General features: G+C 43.5%; 1 protein-coding gene across 1 annotated transcript; it reads left to right on the top strand.

Annotated features, from left to right (window-relative positions):
- The first annotated feature begins 20461 nt into the window (after positions 1-20461).
- On the top strand, positions 20462-22395 carry LOC146175944 (uncharacterized). The gene has a single exon (XM_084582308.1). The coding sequence runs from the start codon at positions 20684-20686 to the stop codon at positions 21866-21868; it is 1185 nt and encodes a 394-aa protein (XP_084438434.1). The 5' UTR covers positions 20462-20683; the 3' UTR covers positions 21869-22395.
- The last annotated feature ends 269 nt before the right edge of the window (positions 22396-22664 follow it).

Raw genomic sequence — 22664 nt, 5'->3', positions numbered from 1 at the left:
GCGAGATTAAAGATTATGCTCGACCAGCTCATTTTCGGTAGAGTAGACAGCAGGTACTCATTTTCTCTCAGCAACCCATAGCTGAAGTTCTGACCATTAATTAGCACTACTATGCAGCACTTCCCTAGGTTGTACTCATTATTATTACATATATATATATATATATATATATATATATATATATATATATATATATATATATATATATATATATATATATATATATATATATATATATATATATATATATATACACGCTCTCAGACACCATTTTTATTTACTACTACTAATCACTAAATAAATAAATAAAATACTTAGTTGGCATGCATATTTTACACTCTGGTCTATTTGCATCTACTGTTACACTTAGCCGAACTACTAAGTTCTCTTGCGGCTGCTCACTGGTAGATGACTACCGCGGAATATTTGTCGACACAGCTGGCTAAAAACTGTGGGAGGACACTAAAGGGTTATGACCCGATCGCGTTATTGGCTCCCATCCGCTGCTCCAGTGGTCTTTCGCCATATGGTAAAGACCTCGCTACATAGATATAAAGCCCTGCGCATCCAAGCTCTCCGAACGTGCCAGCGCGGCTTAGGTGTAGCATTATGCCTAAAGCAGATTGCGAGGCTCCTAAGGTGTTTTAATTCTCTTACGATTTCTTCTGAATTGAGAAGCTCGAGTTTGCAACTCTTGCCAAATCGGTCATGTCATGTGGTCGCGCAGCGTTGCAAACCCCCCGACTAATCACTGCCTGGCCATATTGCTGCTGATTACCGCCTGCCAGAGCCTCGCACATAATTCTCAGTGACAACGAAGACAATGTCGATGCTATTTTTTGAAGAGCGTGGAATTTACCACGAGAGGAGTAGAATGCGACCCTGTTATTTTTATCAGCCACGTGTTATTGGAATGAGTCGAAGATGGGGTAAATGACCGCGTACTGAGTGGGTGGTGGGGTGTGTGACGTCAGGAGTATAATTATATGGAAGGAACTGTCAACTCGAAATCTTGCTTTGAGCTTGAAGGAAGAGGTGGAGATCGAATCATCGAGAACTCTCGGGAGATGAGTAGGACACGCTACTCTTAGGCCACGCAAGCATGTCCTTACAGCTTTGTTGAAGCGGAGCTTTGTTGGCTGGTTTTAACGCGAAATCTTTACTAGCCTCATCGAGCTGATGTCATCGGCACTTTAAATTTGGCCTCAGGTGTTACGCGAGGAGCCGGCGTCGCCGGTTTATTACCACGTTCGGAGCACGGAGCCGATGGTAGAATGCCTTAGCACTATATTGGCGGCTCTCGCTGCTTCTTCACACATCTGGCAAACTTTATTCGCATTGGCACAAATCTTCACCAATATATTATTGCCTGACACAATGCCCCACTGAATTCCAGACCCCAGCCTACGATTTCCCTCCATCGCCACCGCTGCCCATTTAGCTCGACTCCTCGGACCTCCTTCTTCAAAATGTCCTCGACACCTTCACGTCGTCTACGCCCGGCAGTGGTGTACTTCAGGTTCGCAGACAACCACGAAGGTGTCGCGTGATAAAACCGCTTTCGGCTGCGCTTCCTTGACGTTGGCAGACAGCCGTGTAAGAGTTAAAAAACAACAAGTTGTGTCTGATCATGCTTACTCGAGCTTCCGCTCTATAAACTAACTTTAGGGCTGTATGAGTCGCACCTGGCTTTGCGACACAGCATAAGCAAGCATGATAAAGCTAGCGCTTGCACAAGCGGCCTTAGCTGAGACATTTTGTTTTCCATCACTGGCTATCTTTCAACGGTGTGCTAGTGAATACATGGGTGATATTAGATGCACAAAATAAGGAAGCAGACAGTAAGCGATTAGCAAGTAGAGTAAGAAAAGCCGCTCCCGACAGCCATTAACAATATCCTGTATACGCTTAACTGCAGAGCTTAAGGTAATCCCTTATATTTACTGATCTGAGTAAAACAGAAAACATCCCTATTTTCAGAAATTGCCTTAAAAATATATTTCGCACCTATAACTACCGTGGTTTGGTTGTATAACTAATTCATAGCCTTTACCAGACTTGTATATTTGAGCTAAGCTAGTGTAGGGGTTAGGAATTTGAAACGAATGATAATTCTGAATGTGTGCCAACGCCATGTAGTAGATAGCCGCTTGCTTTTTTCTCCATTAAAGAGCTCCAACCACAGCCGAAATTGAACACGCATCCTTCGACCAAGCAATTGAGAGCCATGACTACAACTCCACAGCTGCTGCACGTTTGTGCCTGTAATCTCAAGGAGTGTTCTACTTACGACTGCAATCCCTCATGCATGCTTCGCAACTATCAAAAGGGTCGTCAACGAGACCGCATCCTCCATATATAAACGGAAAGGAAGTATCAAGGGTATCGTTGTACTGCCACATCTCTAAGCGCGCCCTGCAGTTTCTTTTCGGAGGACTCAAAGCGCATCTTGAATATCTGTTCCCTGGCGATCCTGAAATGAAGCAAAAAAGGTTGGTGGATATACTACGCTCGCTGGGAACGCAAACATTACACATTAAATTGGTGTGCCAGGCGGCAGGCCATCTAGCAAAGTGAAAGAGCAAGAAACACCAGTCCTTTTAAAATAATTTATAGTTTCAATTAAAAGGCAAAGGTGCAGTGTGCAATGTAAATAAAGTACAGTAATAAATAGAGAATGCAATGGATCAGTCTTAGCAGCCAGGGCTGTGCTAAGGTAAGCAAAAAGCGAATTTCTAACCAAAAGTTTGGGAACGTCGTAATATTTATAAGAAGAGGAGGGGCCAGTCAAGATTTCGGTTCACTGAATGAAACAATACGCGACCATTCCAGTCGTATTCCTTAAACAGAAAAACTGGAAATGGTCATGGCGGTCACGTGATGAAGCCCAATATAAGGACCACTATGTTGATATAGCAGTCGTGGAAAGACATACTGAGGCTATTTGGCGAGCCATGTCCTCTCCAGTGATGGCATACTAGGCGTACTCTGCGGCAGAAGCGGTAGCCCCCCGTAACAGCGTGTCGAAGTGCAAGTGGGTGTAGTGACCGAACACAAGAGAGAAGGAAAATTCAAGGGTGTCGGAGCAGGAAGAGTTCTAGGAAAGATGGACATATTGGAGCTAAAAGCACCTTTTTGCGATGCACGCCAAAGACATGTAGAGGAAGCATGTCTTCAATGTACGATTGAAGCGTCCGTTAATTAGCCGTGGTGAGCCTGTGCTGCGTCAAAATAAAGACAAAGAAGCTCATCGACTGTACTGCTTACAGCACTGCTTGCGATAAGCTCATCGAGGTCTTGAGAGAAAGTAGCTCTCCCGGTCGGTAAGAAATTGCCGACGAGAGCCATAATGAAGCAAGACATAAATTTAGAGAAAGCTGGCTACATTAGTTGCTCAGGTAGCCGGCAAGGGCCGGCTGATTGCGTATCTTGTCGCATAGGATATGGCCAACTAGATTTCGTGTCTGTGTCTGGTAAAGGAGATAGAAGGAGCTGAACTACACTACTGGACAATCAAGAGCCCCGAAATTTCAGAAAGGTAAGGCTGAGAATTAGGCCATGGCAACAGTTTTCGAGAAGCCTAACGAAATAAGTATGGTGGCTGGATATCGCTGCACATACCAACGTTGAGAGATACCGCGATAAGCAGAAGACTTCAACTAAGAGAGCAGAATCGAACACTTTCCGCAGGTACAGAGGAAGTGGACATTAATCACATCACATCACATCACTTTAATACCTTAAAGACCCTCATTAGAGGGTATTACATAAGGGGTGGGGCGCACAGAAATGTAAAACAGAATTGGTAACATATATGAGTAAGTAAGTTATAAAAATACAAGATTTTCACTCAGCAAGTACACGTGTGATTTGTTCAAGAAATAAAGATGGACATGTGATAGCAGCAAGTTCTCGGGGAAGGCCGTTCCAGTCGTTGGCAGTCCGGGGGAAGAATGATGAAGAAAATGTAGTGGTGCGGGCGCGATGTCGGGATATTTCTGCTTTTTGTCGATCAAAATGGTAACAGGGATCTCGTCGACGTCCACGTGGAGGATGTTCTGTCCAGCAGGAAGTATTGGAGGAAACGTTTTTGAGCAGAACTCCGGGGAAAAATTACGTCCAGATGGCATCCATCAGTTTGCAGCAGGCGAAAGCGCGTAAAGGGGCCGCTGCTGACTGGCGGCGAGGCTGCGGCAAAAAGGGTCGACGGCGCAGTGGAGGCAACGAGCCCTAGGTGACAGGATCCCGAGCTTCAGAGTGGGAAAATTGCGGTTTACAAAAGGACGAACAGCGACGAGAATGGGTTAAATCGAGGTAATAGCGGTACGTCGATGACGCATAGATTCGGCATTGTCGAGAGATGTGTCCAAAACGGGAAAATTTCATTTTATCGCATAGTGTGCCTTATATGATACAGCAAATCTCCTTTGTGCTTAATTTCTGTGACCAGCAGAAAAAAAAAGAAATTTTCCTTATTTGGTACCGCAGGGTGTGCTCCCTGGAATCCATGCACGCACTAAGTAAATCTTCGGAGCTAATTATTTACTTATTTTGATGCAAATAGGCTAGCAGGTAGCATTTTCTTTCTTGAAGAAAATTGATAGGTAGAGGGAAACATTTGTTCTTTAACATACTGAAGGTTTGGGCTAGTTGTTGAGAATCTAAGTTATTGATTCAGCGAGAGGCACGGAAACACAAGAAAATGTGCACACGGAACAGCGCTGGACTAAAAACTGATGTTTACTAAAAGATACGACCGGTCAAGGAACCAAATGACACATGCGTATCGAACGCTTTCAAGAGGACTAGTAGGTGTCGAGGCAACACAGTGTTGCCAGTACGATGACAATCACAGGCACGCAAAACTTCCCCTATGTCGCTTACTGTTGTTCCATAGCGCAGCAAGAACACAAATGACAGACATAAGCGCTAATCCCCCTCTAAGGTTTTAATCGATGATCACGAAAGTTATAAAAAATAAAACAATACGCGTGTGATTAATCAAGGTATTTTGTAAAAAAAGGAAAATGAAAAATCATAAAAACATAAAACACGTTCCACCTGTTGGCTCACTGCCCTGAATCCTAGAAGGCCAAATCTTGTCAACGACAATGACGGCCTGTTGACTAAGCTTTCAGGTCCGGCTATTTCGAGTGCAGCGGCCTCGATAATTTCCCTGGTTAATCTGTCCGCACTTCTGCCAATCACCCCGCATTCTTTAAAGACAGGTTTGCATTTATGATCACGACAGTGCTGCTCCAAACTGCTGGAACCGCCATTCCCCAGTTCCCTATGATGCTCGCTTAAATGCTCATTAAACAGCGACATCCCTCTGTTTCTTGCCAATGTATACCTGGAAATAAATGTGTCTCCGAATTTCTAGGACGGCGGGACTAACTAAAGAGTTACGAAGGAGCGCCTTATGAACTGCAGTTGTTTCTGAATTTTGCACCCTATTTTTACCGGTGATTGTTACTCCTGCATGACGATTTGCTATAGCAGGCCCCGCTTTCATGCAGGCTGTGAAGCGCATTCTTTAAACTCTGGGTAGCTCTGGGCTTCTCCGTGCTCAGTGCATAACATGTAATCTTTAGTAAAGTACGGGCGCTCATTCCGCTTGTGCTCTCATATATAAATGTTTCCACTGAGCAGTACCAGCTCTGGAAGATCCGAGGGCCCTCTAAATCTTCCGAATGCCTCGAAATGAGCCAAATGCCTTAGCCAAAAGGCATCTGCAGCGATAGAGGAGGTTGAATGGTTTTCCTCATTGCTTCAGTCCTCGCCGCAGCAAATCAGTGCAGCAAGATGCTGATAGGTATTCTGCGTTGCAAAGTCTGTTTTTCCATGAGGACAGCAGAAAGAAGTCTAGACGAAATTCAATATCACTTCTTAAATTGGCCCTTGGACTAGAGATTGTGGATGAAAAAGCAAAAATGTTCGCCAGCAAAAGAGAGATCTATATTGTGGCTCTTAATGATGTCCAATTACCTCACGCTTTCAGAAAAGCCGATATATACCTGCGTACTGCTTCACTGTCGTCTACACACAGGAACCAGCATGTTTCACGCCACCAACAAGCGAGACTGTCCCGAATTTGATGACGCGAACCCATTTTTCACATTGCACGACCCGCACTTTCTTGTAGGCTAGGGGGACAAGTAGTGATAAGATGCTTATTACTGTGATGAGGTGCTTATTTCAGCAATTCGTCATTTACATGTACTGGTCGTTAGCTGTCATTTTTAGTTCCTTAAATGTGCCTTATCAGCCATAACTCTATAATTAATCAATAAAGTACATATTAAACAAAATTTCGAAAATATCTCATAGGAACGACTCACGGCAATGCAATCATTCTAAAACCAGATTAAGTTAAGGGCTACCGAACACGAATCTTAATAATTGTCACCCTAATAGTAACACATTGCCGTTCTCATTCCTGAACTCTCATTTTCATTTCATTTCATTTTATTACCTTAAAGGCGCCTAAAAAGGGGTGTTACATAAAGGGTGGCAAGAGTAAAAATACATAATCGCAATAACAGGAAAGTTTTGGCATTTTCGATGAACTGTGGTGTGCAAGCGATGAGAGCAATGTTATCCGGACGGCCGTTCCAGCCTGCAGCTGCTCGAGGCCGAGAACATGAGTTCGCATCTCTCTGATGATACGATTGTATGTGATTTTTAGCTCTTGCTACAACACGAAGCGGTATGAATAGCCAAAGAAAGAGAAAGTCAAACTTCCTTACCAGGTAGACAGAATATCACTAGCGCAAAACAGATGTTGATCTGTCGTCGCAATACCATGCTATAAACCTCCCAGTTAAAGTGGTCTAAACTAAACTATTCAGCTCGAATTGGGGGAATTTATCGGCTGAGCGCCTTGCGAAATACAAACAGTCATCTCAACGGCAAACGGTCTTCAGGAAAACGTGGTGCGATATTCATCATCATCATCATCATAATCATCAACATCATGATCAGCCTGACTATACCCACTGCAGGGCGAAAGCCTCTCCCATATTTCTCCAAATAACATGGTTCTGTGCTAGCGGCATCCACTTGACCTCTGCGAACTTCTTAACCTTATCCGCACACCTAACTTTCTGCCGCCTCCTGCTACGCTTTCCTTCCCTTGGAATCCAGTTTGTTACCCTAAGCGACCATCGGTTATCCTCTCTTCGCCCTACATGCCCGGCCCATGCCCATTTATTCTTCTTAATTTCCATTAGAATCTCGGTAACGAGTTATTTTTCTGACCCACTCTGCACGCTTCCTATCTCTTAATGTTACCCCTACCATTTTTCGTTCCATAGCCCTCTGGGTTGTCCTCAACTTAAGTAGAACTCTCTTGGTTAGCCTCCACGTTTCAGCCCCATAGGTGAGTACAGGCAAGATGCAACTGTTATATACTTTCCCCTTTAGCGATACCGGTAAGCTGCTAGTCATAATCTGTGAATGCTTTCCAAATGCGCTCCATCCCAATCTTATTCTTTTTTTTATTTCCTTTTCATGGTCCGGATCTGCGGTTACTACCTGTCCTAAGTAGACATATTCGCCTACTACTTCCAGTGCCTCGCTACCTAACATAAACTACTGTTCCTTCCCGAGGCTGTTGAACATTACCTTAGTCTTTTGCATATTGATTTTCAAGCCTACCTTTCTACTTTTCCTGTCTAGGTCATCAATCATTATTTGCAGTTCATCCCCCGAGTTGCTTAGCAAGGCAATGTCATCAGCAATTCGCAGATTACTGAGGTATTCTCCATCTACCCTTATCCCTAACTGCTCCATTCAGAACGCAGTTAATAGAAAAGTTACATTATATGATATGAAGCGCAATGCCAGCCTAAATATATGAAGAAAACGTGATGATATAAATCTACTGCAGACTGTGTGACATATAGACAAATTCTTAACACATTTTGCAACCACCAATAATCTTGGGAAGCCTATTTCAGTTGCGGAAAAATTAGTTGCGGTAGATATCGGTTCGACAGTGCATTTCAAGAACAGTCAGCTCGTAATCGCTTGGTTTACAGGTGAAGGGGGGGGGGGGGGTACAGGTGAGTATTCATGTGAGTATGTACACGGGAGTATTTATTCATGTGAGACCAGAGCGAATTCGGTAAAAAGTTCTAATTTGCAGCTAATGGCGGTGTGCTAGTGTTTTTAAACCGAGGAAATCTTTAACTAAAGTAATAGTGCTACGGAAGTTATAATTACCAGAAACAATCTTGCAGCGCTGTTTTAGACGCTTTAAAGGTTTGCTATAAGATTAGAGCTATGAAGGTCCCATGCCGCAAAATCTTATTCGAGTATCGGATGAAGAATTGCTATGTAATGCAATTCCTCTACATTCTTGAGGGCTTTGAAAAAATTACGTCGCACGAAGTTTAGCATAAGAGATGACTTTAAGGTTAAGCATTGAATATGTCTTCGCCATGTTAAGTTTTCTGAAAAACAGACCCCGAGATATTTTTAATGTTGAACTTTTTCAAGAAATAGTCGGTCCAAATTATGGACTGATCCCAAAGGAAATCGTTTACGGGTGAATGATACACGTTGACTTAGCACTGTTCAAAGACATGACCCACTTTGTGCACCAAGGATGAATTGTCTTGAGATCATTGTGCAAACTACATTCATTTAATATATAACTTCAATTTGAATTCTAGATTTTGGACCAATATCGTTTATAAAAACTAAAATATCGAAGGCCCCAGTACAGACCCTTTGGGCACGCCTGAGGTTACGGTGACATGCTTGATTTAGTTCCTTTTACTAAAACATGCTGCGTTTGCCAGACAAGTAATTTATAATCCAATCCACTATTGTCGTGTGTATACTGAGAAGGTATTTCATACAATAGCAATGCATGAGTAACGACGTCAAAAACTTTCCAAAAATACAAAGGAAATACAAAGGAATGCAGAAATTATCATAGTTAATCAATATATGTGATAAATGTAATAACCGGGTTTCTACAGTTATTTTGCAGATGGCTGCTTGGTATATCATTACGATTATTGGTCCTTCCAAAGCTACCCATTTAATGCATATTTTAACGACAATAACCACTCTGAACAATTTTCATATTGAATCGATACTCATCAACATGTATATTCATATATAAGTGATTATTACAGAGGTTTAGAAAGCACTTAGACTTTTTAGACGCAACCATAGTTCAGGAAACTTCCGATAAAAGTTATTTGCATACGCTATATTAGTATATCCGACATCTAAATATTGTACTTTGATGTGGAAACAATACCGAGCATAGTTAGCAGCAAGATTAAAGTCATTGCAGAATTACTCCGTCTAGTTCATGAATAAAAACTATTCACCAACGTCGATTTTACCAGAAATAAGAAATTGTTCTTAGTGTATCTCTGCTCCAAAGATGGAGAAATCATTCCGTGCTGTTTTTTCTACAAAAATAAGTATAATAATTCGCTGTGTGGTATATCACACTAGTCTATCGCATGCTCTCACGCAACGATCACCAATAGAAAGTCGAACCCGTTTTTACTCGATTCAATCTCTTTTTATCTCCCTCGTTCGCCTTGCTGTCTGCGCGTATAATGAGCTCCCTGGGTCCGTGCGAACTTCACAGATAAAGAAATATTTTTTGTAATCATATTTAACTTTCCCTCAGGGCGTAATACTCGCCCTTCCTTTTTCTGTACAAACTAAAAAGCTGATAACTGTGTCCCCATTATTCGAGTTTTTGATGATGTAATTTTCTATCTTATGGCGAACGACATTTGTAACTTTTCGAATTTTGCGTGGCCTCTTTTTTTAGTGCTGTCCTCCCTGCCCCCTATTTAATGGCATCCAGAGATTTTAGAGTACTGAAATAAATTCCAATCTTGTGTGGGACTCAGCTAACTAGGTATTGTATGTGGGGGATATACTTTACTCTTACCGTGTTGTTAAGACTACTCAAAAATACAACTTGAGCATGCAGTTAAAACGAATTTAAAAATTATTTTATAACTAATAAACGAAACGGACTAATATAAAAAGGATCCAAACCTTGCGCACTTTGAATGTTCTTTGCTTTTAGGCAGAACAAAAGCTGAAAAAATGCGCATAAGAATACCCAATGTAATGCGAAAATGATTTGGCAGTTTTGGTTATTCATTTTTCATTAAATACGGGTATCTAGAGATTCTTTAGTACCTCCTCAGGGGTAGGATTATTTCTACCGTTTGCTTCCCTAGGTACGCTGCTGAAGAATGTACTGTGTCGGAGCGCACTGCTTGTCAAGACGCGCAGTTCCGAATAGTTTGTACTCAAGAAGGAGTTATGGACGTTGGTGGCTACAGAGAAACAGAAGGTCTACGGTTTTTCCTAAAAAGAGCTGAGCAGCTTAGAAATAATTAGAATTTTAAATTTAATTCAACTCATGTTGGTGCCTTTAGAGTGGATACGTTAAGCGCAAAAAGTTAGGGCCGGGTAGGTATGATGGTCAGTTCAGTTCAGGCGTTCAGTCGTGTCCGACTCTTCGTGACCCTATGGGCCATGTCACGCCACGCTTTCCGGTCTCTCACTATCTTCTTAACATCACATAGCTTCATCTGCAATGCCTCGAGAATGCCATCTAACCATCGCGTTCGCTGCCTACCCCTTCTCCGGCGACCCTCAACCTTTCCCAACATCAAATCTTTCTCCAGCGACTCCTCTCTTCTCATCAGATGACCAAAGTAGCTGAGCTTTAACTTTAGAATGGTAATGCATAGTAATAATTCTTTTTCCGTTTTAGAGGCACAGCTAGCCGCAGATTTATCCTTTGGTCAGAACTGTAATTTCCACCTACGGTCACACTCACTATAATCGCTGTTTCAAGTAGCCTTGAAATTCATAAGTAGTGCTTACTGGCTGGTACGAGAACAGTCCCCACAAATGTTCGGAAATATCGAAGAACGCACACTGGACATTTAACAAGGTGTCCACCTTTCCTAATTCCGCTTCTTTCATGAAAAGCAAAGTTGAGATCGGCAACACTAGCAGCAGCTCACCCACTATTGCTCGGAAGAGTCATTCGCGTGAAGCCATACTCTGACGAATAGAGTGAAAGCATTACATAGTAAATAGCTTTGTAGAACAGCGCGTAATTATCCGCTGAAGTCGCTTTAAAGAACTAGTAAAGCTTATGCAGGATACTAGTAATGCTGCAGATGAAAGGGCTCACGATAGAAATAGGGATCTGACATTTGTGTTCGAGCTTCTTCATAGGTGGATAAATATTTTAAATGAACAGTGAAAAATGAGCAGCGAACATTTGAACTGATTCGTGAAATCTTACAAAGGCCCCTCCGGACCATGTCCAGTTGGCTCAAAGAATTAGGCCGGACACATCGTAGGTTTTTATGAGTGGCTACTCGAAAAGGGTGGCTTGCCGTTTTGTAAAAATACCAAGAGAAAATGTCTTTCGGCGCATAATCTACCACTCAGGGCACCCCGTAAAGGTCACGGAAAGCATGTGTAGCGTTTGAGCATTGTGTTGGGAACAATGCATCATTTGAAATCCAGAGACAAGCTTTGAAACCATGACGATATCGCAAAGTGAAGCCTGCACGGAAATATAGAGCTTATATAGCCTCCGTACGTTGACACGTAGAAACTGTTTCTGGCTAATAGTCAGCGCTATTACTCCAGAGCTTATGAAGGGCAACATGAAGGAAATTTAATGCATCACAGCCTCACGTTATGCACAACACTGATGGAGATTCGCACCCTAGTAACTCTGCCATAACACGTTATTTTTCGAATTAAAAACGAAAAACATATACACAAATCTATGCACTTTTTGCAAAGGTGCCAGCTCACTGTAATGTAGCGAATAAAAAGAATAATAGGTGAACGTTATATAGCAAAGTAACACTTGCCATTTTGGAATCCTCGAACAGCAGAGCGCCTGTTGATATTATTACAAACGAGTTCGAGATATCTGGTGTATAAAGGTCCAAAACTGCGAACGAAAAAGAATCATCCAATTTAGCAAAATCCTGGCCGAGGTCAATCTTAATAACAGCAATCTGACCAACCTCATCAGTTACTGGCATAAACTAGAACGTGCAATATGCAGATGAGTACAGATATTGCAGCATCAAATAGTTCATAATGGACGTGAGCTAATTAGGCAGAATGCCACAAGCTTAAATTGGTCAGAGTATGTTTTTAAAACACGTCTTAGTCAAAATAAAAAAATATATAGTACTGTACACTGCGATGGTTCTTAACTGGCTGTTATTTGTACTTTTCTTATTCAGAATGATATTTCCGGCTTAAAAGAGCAAAAGTGAAATGCAAACATTGTAGGAAACGTTAAAACTTTCAGCAAAGTAAGCATCATTGAGAGCGACTCTTTTTGTACAACGCTCAATTATGACACCAAGCCATGATTTCAGACTGTACAGCATAAATGCCCTATTTTACTTTATTAATACGAGCGCCATATATTACTCCTCAGCAACTCGAGGAAAGTTCATACAAAAGCGGGATCAAACTTCGAGCAGTGGTTAGTTCCTCCTTGATTTTTGCACATAACAGCCGTACAAGCCCAGGAAATATTGTGGTATCACTACCAGCGTCTTCATCATACCGTATCTTCAAAATCCCCCTTGCATCAGCTTTCTGCATCTCTTTCCTACCCAAGTCGACACAATAAGGGGCCCCATGGGACCCGTATGTTCAAGTTGGGCTTGGGTGCAACCACAAAAATACCCTTGAACCGCCGCTTTAGTTATCAAGAAGGCAGGCCCAAATTGGAGTAACAGCTGTTGTTTTTTTATTTGGGCATAATATATGCATGGCAAGTGCTACCACAGTACATACTGACACATCTGGCCCTCATGGGCCCCTCTTGTAGAATTTTTGGGCCCATTCATAACAAATTAGAGCTTTACGTTGATAAAGCCTAAGATAATCTAATTGGGGCTGTCCCCACGAAACACCAATACGTCCCGCATTGGCCGTGGCGTGGTTATAACGAGCCTGCCCGCACGTTGCCTACTTGGGTCCCTTGAGGGGTACTCAAGAGAATGTCTTACGGAACTGTGGACTTCATGCAGGAAACACCTGGACTCTCCTAAATGGAGCTGTCGACCAAGACAATTCTAGTTTCTGGATGTGCTGTGGCGGGGCTGGAAAGTGTTCATAGAGGAATCTGCCCACATTGGTCTCTTGCGATGCACTTTAGGACTGATGCGCCGCAAATGTGGGCCTAAAACTAAATAGAATGCGCGCTAGCCCAAATGGGGCTGCCCACTCAAAAGCCGAATAGGTCCCGCATGGGCCGTAGCCAGATGGAAATTGGGCATGCCCCCACGCTGCCCACAAAGGCCTTTACAGGGGTACTTGTGAGCAAATGCAACACGTGTTAGTATAAAAGCAGTAAAAATAAAATGTGCCCAATCTGGGTTGCCCAAGGAAGGGCAAAGTGGGCTCCAAATTGACCGAAGGCGGACTTAACACTCCGGAAGTTCTCCATCGTCTCTTTATTTTTGCTATTTTATTTATTCCATATTCGCTGGTTATTGCCTCATCTGGAGGTTTCATATAACTATTCTAAGCAAATGTGTGTCATACTAAAGACGATATACTTTTTACTCTGACAACTATGTTAATTATGCAGAATTGGCAGATGATTTTGCAGTAATAACGCTTTGGGTTTACGAGCATGTACTGAAGTACCTCCGAATCTTCCCTTCCGCTGCTTCATTTGACAAAGATTTCCGAAATAGATTTTCAGACCAATATTTACAGGGCAATGTGAGACATCCCACATTATTAAATGTTGTTGTTGCTGTGTATAATATACCAGGTAAGGAAATAGTGCTAAGTGTTTCACACTTGACAAATAATGGGGCTTAGGCAGCCCCGAAAATACCACCCTAAGCTCATGAGGGCAACATGTGGGCCTGCCCAAATCTGGCTGGCCAAAGCCCATGCCGGTACAAATCGGGGATGGAGAGACAGACATGGGAACTTAAACGGTGATCAATGGGGCGGCACCCGCTGTATCAAAGTAGGATCTTTTAATGATTTTGTATAGTGCCCACATTCGTCTATGTGGGCCAAATGCAGGCAGCCCTATTTGGGCTGCCCACACGGGTACGAGTCGGGACCAGTTTTAGCAAAATTGGGCATCCCATGTGGGCCCCTCATAGCAAGTGTAGATTCCGCATGAAGCCCTGTGGGCTGCCCCCATGGGCTTAGCGCGTGTCCCCACTTGTAGCCCACTTTGTGATACTTGAATAGCTGCCCAAATATATTGTACTAGCAATATACGCGTCCAAGAACTTGTTAGGACCGTTTACAATTTTTCTCAATACACTATTCAAATTCTTCAACAGAAATATATGACCCCTAGCACAAGTTTCCCGATTAAGTATTTCTAGCTCATCGTCATGAAAGATACATCTGTGCTGAAAACGCTTATGATTTAAAATTCATATCCTACTTGTTCGTTAACTGCCAAATTTTCGTGGGTATTATTTTCGGCAAATAAAGAGATAGCTGTGGTCTCATCATTCTTTCAAGTAAATTGACATGGGCCACAAAGATGTCTTCTGAAGGGGGCAAAAACTGTTGTCTTTCCATAACTATCATTGAGGCTGGGAGTAGTGATTCTACCTTTCTTGCAAAGCAGGCAATGTACCGTGACAACTAAAAGGATGGGACACTTCAGCGGCCACACTCATAGGATGCACAAAGTGGCTGGCAGTGTAATTCAAGGCACATATCTTGAGGCTCACTGCTGCCTTTGAGTAATGTGAGAGCGTAATTTATTTGGTTCACAATAAAAGCTACATTCATTTTAGTACTTTTACGCTGTACATGTTCTTCAGTCAGGGATGTGAAGATGTTCGCAGCATCTGTCAAGCGGACTAATGAAGGTGTTTGCTGACCGCCGTTGCCGGACATCGTTAAACCGTCCTAAATCCGGAAGGGTTTCTAAGCGTTACCTCAATCTTCAACGTACCTGAAGTCCGACATCACAATTTGTTCACTGCTAATATTAAAGGGGTCGTGACCGCTAACATTTGAGAATAAACTGATTATTGCATGTCACTGTACACACGTTAAATTATAAGTCCTCGACATTTGAGCTCATTCGGTGCAACAGATAGTGTTGAAATGAATTTTTATTTTTAATAGTGAGAACAACTTTATGGTCTGGCAAGCACTGGCGGCTGACGTCACAACGAGATATCCCCATGTCGTCTGCTATTCGCTGTGTCGGCTGCATTCTTGCATGCACGCCGTGTACGGTAGTCACTGGTAACTGACAGACTTTTTTCAGCAATGTTTTATTCACATATTCTTCTTTCTTTGACAAGCCTTCGATAAATATGCGACCTTAGTGATCCTCGGCCCTTGTTTTGAGCTTCGTCTATTGATTGTCGGGGAGGCTAGAATCGATGGGCTACATACCGTGTTATGTAAGCCTATAAAAAGAAGTTAACTTGTTTGGCAACAAGTGCTCCAGCATATAAAAGGGCACAGGTTCCATGTTTCCTTCAGGCGTGTGCGCGGCGAAAGGGGAGATGGGTTAGAGTTGTGTTGCTAATTGTTGAGCTATTGTCAGTCGTTCTTTCGGTCCAAAAACTAAGGGGAAATGCCAAACAAGATACGTTGACGCGAAAGCACACCTTACAACATTGGAGGAGAAGACAAATTTTTTTGACGAAGCCGTACCTCTTGATTCGCTGTTGTATGCGCGCGTTAGTCAAACTTAATTAATTTCGGCTGGTAAAGCATTTTTGAAAAATTATGTTTAGTCTGGCAACAGCCTGCGCACGAAAGCATGCGCCGCCTCCGCCGCCGCTTCAGTCCCATTATCGCAGAACCCAACGCGATTCGGATGTGATTCCCTGCCCGCACCGATCGAGTGCCTCCCATCCACCGCCATCTCAGTCTCGCCTCCCCAACAACCACGCGCGCGATGGCGACCGACTCCCGAGCCTCACCTTTTGTTTTCTTAGTGCTTGTCCAGCAAATGACCCATGCGTGCTTTAATAAAGTAAACTTATATTATTTAGTATTTAGTGTGAGAGCCCTAAACCCCCTCAGGAATGTGCCAATTTGCAGATTGCGACTGCGCCCCTGCCCCAGTGTTTGTTTACATGGCGTTTGCAATGACTGGTTGTATGCTGCTCGTTCGTACGGCATCAAATGCAAGCTGAGTTATTAATACCAAAAATATCCATTCTTGCACCGGCTGAACCTTTATTTGTTCACAAACTAGAACTGCACAGCAAGAAGCGCCATGATACTACGTCCCCTGCCTGCACCGCGTGTACGCACAAGCGGCACCGACAGCTGCCGGCTGCGGTCGCCAGACAGTGTCACGTCGACGCTTGCCTCTCAATTTGCACGCGCTTTGTGATGTAAGCAGTCGTCGATTTGGGTTTATTACTGTCAGAACAACAATCGGTGGCTATATGCAATCACTTAACCTTGTGAATAGGCGCTCCGTAATCGCCGAAACTCTTGGCCCGAACCCCGCGTACTCGAGATGGCGCTACTCCTGCGTGGTCCTTTCTTGTGTTCGTCTTGGTTGCGGTACAGTTCTTTCGTTACAACGTGCACTATCTAGCTCAACAAGAAGTTGTTCTAAGCACAGCACACTGCAGTGTGGCTTTGTCTCAGTGCACCAATTATGTTAGAGCAATGCGCACAAATAACCAAGTATGTTTAGGCTACTGTATTGAAGCGGGTTGTCTGGATTTACCTTTTGGCTCAAGGGAAACACACAAATTTAATACCTAAAGCAAGGCGTACGTGTGCTGTGTGGGTTCTGCGACTTTCGAATTGTGCTGCTTTAGCGAATCACGCGTGCCGGACACTAGGGCACGCCGTACTTACACATGCTTTATTGCATGGCGAAGACCCCGACCACTAGTTCCCACCAGCCACAAGGTGGCTGAGAGGTCAGGGCGCTCCACTGCTGTACCCACAGATGCGCGATGGATGCGTGAAGCAAGGCACCCGTGTCTTGTGCGATGTGATAGCAAAATAATCCCGGATGGTCGAAAATTCCAGGCGCCCTCAACTACAGAGTCTCATATAGCTTCAGTCGCTTTTAGACATTCCACGTACCCCATAAACCAAACCGAAATTAAACTATTCGGCAACATTCCTCTTTTTTTTTTTTTTTTTAAACATGCATGGACGTCTCACTACGCGTTTTGTTCGGTATAACGATTACATGGGCGGCCAACTGTACTAATCAGATGTTAACAGTGTGCTACTAGCACTGAAAAAAAAAATGCGTGGATGCAGTGCATGTTTTCGGAAGCGTAGAAGATAACACCACTTATTGGTATACGAGCTTTTAATAAGAATTATGCGTTTCCTTTTTTTCCAGTCACATTGAAAAATTTATTTAGGGGTTGCCACTACGTGTGTGCCTTGCACATTTTCACTAACGCAGATGACTGAGTCATCAAGTGTCCGGTTTTGAAGCATTTCATTGATAGCCTTTATTTTATCATTCCTAGGAATCACCGACCTCTTACATAGTATTCTGAACGCTCGTCTTCAAATCATTTGTCAACTCTTTCAAAGTAGGCCACAATTTACCAAACAAGCACGATCACATGAAGAAAGTTGTGCTTTGGTGAGGGTCATAAAAAGGTCATGTCCCGTAAACCTTAACGGGAAACCAAGCAGACCTGACTGGAAGGAAAACCTCATCAGGCGTAAGCACAATTTACTCTAACAGCACTTCGACTGGTGAATATACATGCTTGTGCCATGACATCAGCACGTAGGTGTGCACCTCACACTCGAGCCGACTGGCGTGCAGAGCGAAACTTCTTGAAATGCAGAGCAATTTTGCAGGAACAAAACATTCTTCTGTTTGTGGTCAGAAACTACAGGAATGTCATGAACTGCATCAGAACAAGTGGCTGGCAAGAAGGCATGCGCGCCATCGCACTTGAAACACTGCGCGATTCAAGGTACGCAGGCGTGGTCAGCCTGAACTGCTTGAAATACAGCGAAGTTAAGAAAAAAAATGTTTCTCAACTTGCTGTCGACAGAAACCACAGCAGTTCAGCGTTGCAAGTTCAGAGGTGCGCAGAAGTATGCGTTCTGTGCTCACGAACAGAGATACCTACGCGCAGACAACCATCCCCTACCGAATCTACTCCAGTGATAACTGCGCGCAACTGCTCTGGTGGAGCCATTCAATGGACGTTTGTCAAGCTCGGTTGCGCGTCGGTAGATGTAGCAGTCAGCTCCAGCGGCGCGCCTTTGCTTCGGCCGTCCCATTTTGTGCGAAGCCTCACCAAGAAGAGTAATCTTGCTAACACTGTAACGCGCCGCGAGCTAGCGACTTTAGCACATGACTCGAACGGTGCTCTCCTGGGTGGTACGTCCTGCGAATTCAGTCGCGACATCTACACTCTCGGCACGTTTTCAAGCAAACCACTGAATGCGGAGTCAATTTCTTTCGACTAATTTTTGCAGCTACATATTAGAGGTACGTTTTTAAGCAGTTACGCAGTTATTTTGCATCTAGTGCTAGCGGGCGTTTAAATTTGGTTGAGCCAGCTGAGCCGTTTAGCACTAAAATTCATTCAGTTTACATGTCATTGTGCTGAATGATTTTTTTTTTCTTCTATAGGACTGGGGCGATATCTCCTGTATGAAGTCTTTATGAAATTGAGCTTATAAGGCTATTTTGAAAATACCGAGCGAAACTCTTTTTATCTCGAACAACATTCATAAGTGCGATAAGCAGATAGTAAGTTAGGGCAAGTTGGCGATTCATTGTTGAAAGAGAATAAATAGCACACAAAGAACGAGAGGACGAGCGATAAGACACTGGCAAGCGCTGACTAACAACTTACGGTTCATTGCATTATCAGGAACATACGAATATACAGCCGATAAACAAAGACGGAAAGAAAATAGCAATGACAACATTACCAGAAACCCTCTACGCGTGCCCTAACCAAGGCTTTGGCCAAAAATTCAACTTCTCACAGTGACAAAGTTATTGACGGCATGCTGAAGCATCCAGCTCCAATCCACACAATCTTAGGAGCCTCAACACTCTCTGTAGTAGGTAGGTCACGATAATTTTAAATTACAGCAGTTGCCTCAAAAATGGGCCGCCAGGGATTTTGATTGTGTCAGAGTTCTTCAATGAAGGAGGAAAACGCTTGTCAAAACCAAGACTGCTTAACTTCTTTGTATGCTCTTACATGCGTACTGCTAAATTCCTGCCGGCTTGCCCAGATGTAGAGTTTTCTACATAGCAGGGGAATCTTGTACACCACACCCTTCCGGCAAAGGACAAAGGTCTTATTGCGCGGTAAAATACATCCGAGCTTATGCTTCTTGACAGAGGAACTATACACAGCACAATATTCGCAATCTATCAGCTGCCGCAAACACCACCCTCAAGTGTTATCGCATGCCTACATTTTCATATTTTGCGAAACCTTGTACATGTAGCTATAAGCACTAGCTTTTCCTTCCTTCTTGTTTCTTTTACTACCTCCTGCCCTCAGCTCTTTCTTCTTTGCTCATACTTGACCTTGCTTACTTTTTGCGATGCTAGTTTTCAGCTACTGAAGCTGAAAGCTAAATTTACTGCTGATTATGCAACAAATATTCAGTTTTTAGCGTTTTAATATTCGCTCCTGCATCCTGTATAAGCAACTAAGGTCTACTTTTTTGCACTTGAATCAAAAACTCTTTCCTGAGAATTATTTTGCTATGTTGCATGTATTCCTCATAGCCGCTAGTAATTTCTCGTAGATTATGTGATGCCGCATTTAAATTACTTCCTGTCTGATGAAAGCTATAACTGTTTTCTTTTATGCGCATAGCACCATAATCAAACATTTCTTTTTTATTTTCAGACAAGTTTAAGACCTCGTACACTTCTCCCACGCAAGCAGAAAACAGACGCTTGAGATATGTTTTCATGAATTTCAAGCGATGGATGGTCGTCACAAATCATGGCTGAAGTCCATATCAAGAAAGTATCTCTTGCCAAATGACACGTCCCCTGGAAGGGTAGTTTGCCGCCTTCACTATTTAGATAAAGATTATAATATGGGGTTGATCAACAAAGGTGCGGCACCTAGAACGCATGGCGTTGCGAGCATGCTCACTGGTACTAAGACTAAATGCAGTCATAGAAAATAAAATATAGCCATTGTCGCAGAAACCTACTCTAGAGGAAGGAAGAATGCGAAATATATTAATCAGCTGTATTGAAGCTGTCAGTTCAGCGTGTGTTCGCCAAAGAAAGCGCGTGCTAGTCGTCACCTTCCTCCAGCTAGTTCCTTTTAGTGTATAAGATAGACCGATTCATACACCCTTGGAAGGAATCAAAATTAGTTGCTTTCCTTGCTGACCCACCTGGGGGAAATCGGCAGTCGCCCTTTCCTATCCTCCCCCCATCTTTCGTTTTCCTATCGTCTGTCCTAAAGCTCTCCTGTCCTCTACTCTCTTCTTAGTTTTTCCTTACTTCCCGGTGGCGAGGGTTAACCTTGTGTGGAGTAACCACCCTGTGTTGCACCATATTAGGTTATAGTTAAGATGTACAGCTGGCGTGGGCAGGGTGCTTGCTCAAGCTCCTGTCTCGTCCCCTTGTTGGACTCCATGGTGGGTGGCTGGCATCATAACCGAACAAAAATTGAATTACATGGCCTCTTTTATTTCTAAAACTGATCGCCCTCCCAGTAAGAGAGGGCGCACCGATGTGACAAACAAGTTCTTTAGGAAACATGTCAACAGCTTTCCCCACTTCCATGTCGTGCACTCGGAACACCCAGAAAAAACTGCCCGTCAGATCTCGCCATTCCTAGTGACAAAGACGCTCACAGGTACCATAGGTCAGGGCTACAAAATTAAGAAACTACCAAATGGTGACCTCCTCCTAGAAGTGCTGTATAACCATCAGAGTGAAAAGCTAACAACCGTTACGTCGTTCGGGGACATCCCTGTCTCAATCAGACCCCACAGGTCACTCAATACAGTTCGTGGAGTCATTTCAGATAATGATCTCAAATACGTGACTGAGGAGGAACTACTAGAAGGACTAAGAGACCAAAATGTAACCAATGTCTATCGAATCAAAATTAGGAGAGACAATAACGAGATTCAAACTAAACACATTGTGCTAACATTTGCACTGAGCACCCTTCCTGACTCAGTTGAAGTAGGCTACCAAAAACTCAAGCTCAGACCGTACATTCCCAACCCACGCCGCTGCTACAATTGCCAAAGATATGGCCACAGCTCCCAGAGCTGCCGAGGCCGCCTCACCTGCGCAAAATGTGCCTCCAACGAACATAGCACTGACAACTGTCACACCGAAGCAAACGTTTGCGCAAACTGTGAAGGCAATCATCCAGCCTACTCACGATCTTGCCCTACATGGAAAAAGGAAAAAGAGATTGTAACCTTGAAAGTCACGGAGAATATTACTTTCGGAGAGGCAAGAAAGCGGCTTTCGTTGGTGCAGAATCCAACTTACTCTGTGATGACGCAACAGGGCGCAGCGTCATCGCAGACCTCGGCATCTGCCCAGGTCACGTCTAGTGACCGTGGTGCAGGGCCATCCGCGCCCCCTGTGGAGGTAGCTAGTGCTACTCCACTATCCCCAAAACAGGTCACGCCGACCCCCAGGTCAGCAGGCCTAAAGGCCTTGCCCCAAGGGGCGAGGTCAAAAACAAGTGTATCCGTGCCTTCTGCACGAAGGTCCAGCATATCTGAAGATGTGATGGACACATCGCCCCCCTCGCCTCCGCAGCAGCGGCGGCAAAGCTCTCCCGAGCGTAAAAGAAGGGACAAAGTCCCAATAACGGGTCCAAAAAACCCAACATAGATTTTCAACCCTATCCCCAACTAACCCGCCCCCATGGCATTTCTAGTTCACTGGAACTGTCGCGGGCTCTTACACAACTACACTGATATAATTGACATTTTAAATTCATTTTCTCCAGTTGCGTTGTGTCTCCAGGAGACCAATCTCGGACCACAGAACAAAAACTTTCTTAAAAAATATCAAGTCTTCCGTTGTGACCGACAGAATTCAAGCAGGCTCTCCGGAGGCACTGCTATTGTGGTCCAAGGTGGCGTTGCGACACGAGGAATCAACCTTAAAACCTCAATTGAAGCTGTTGCAGTCACCGTGGTGCATTTTAAAACAATAACAATATGTTCTTTATACATCGAACCTCATTTCACTATCACACTTAATGATTTACAAGCAATTTTAATGCAACTACCGGAGCCATATATTTTAGTAGGGGATTTTAATGCTCACTCATCCTTTTGGGGAAGCGAAAAAACGGACGCCAGAGGTCGGATTTTAGAAGATTTTATTCTCAACAACAATGTTTGCCTCCTGAACACGGGCAAACACACTTACTATTCTTCAAGCACTGGAAAAATGAGTTGCATTGATTTGTCCTTTTGTTCACCAAGTCTTTTCACTGATTTTAGATGGAATGTTATTGACAACCCTTATGGAAGCGATCATCTTCCCATCATTATCAGTCTAACATCGTCACCATTAATCACCTTTACTAAACCACGGCGTTGGAAACTGTATCTAGCCGACTGGGCACTCTTCCAAAAACATGCCGCTTTAGAAAAACTATTTTCGGACAGCCTCGATG

The sequence above is a fragment of the Amblyomma maculatum genome, chromosome 10 (assembly GCF_055883805.1).
Source record: "Amblyomma maculatum isolate TAMU_Amacu chromosome 10, ASM5588380v1, whole genome shotgun sequence".
NCBI lineage: Eukaryota > Metazoa > Arthropoda > Arachnida > Ixodida > Ixodidae > Amblyomma > Amblyomma maculatum.
The sequence above is the reverse complement of the archived record's forward strand: the minus strand, read 5'-3'. Positions and strand labels throughout refer to the sequence as shown.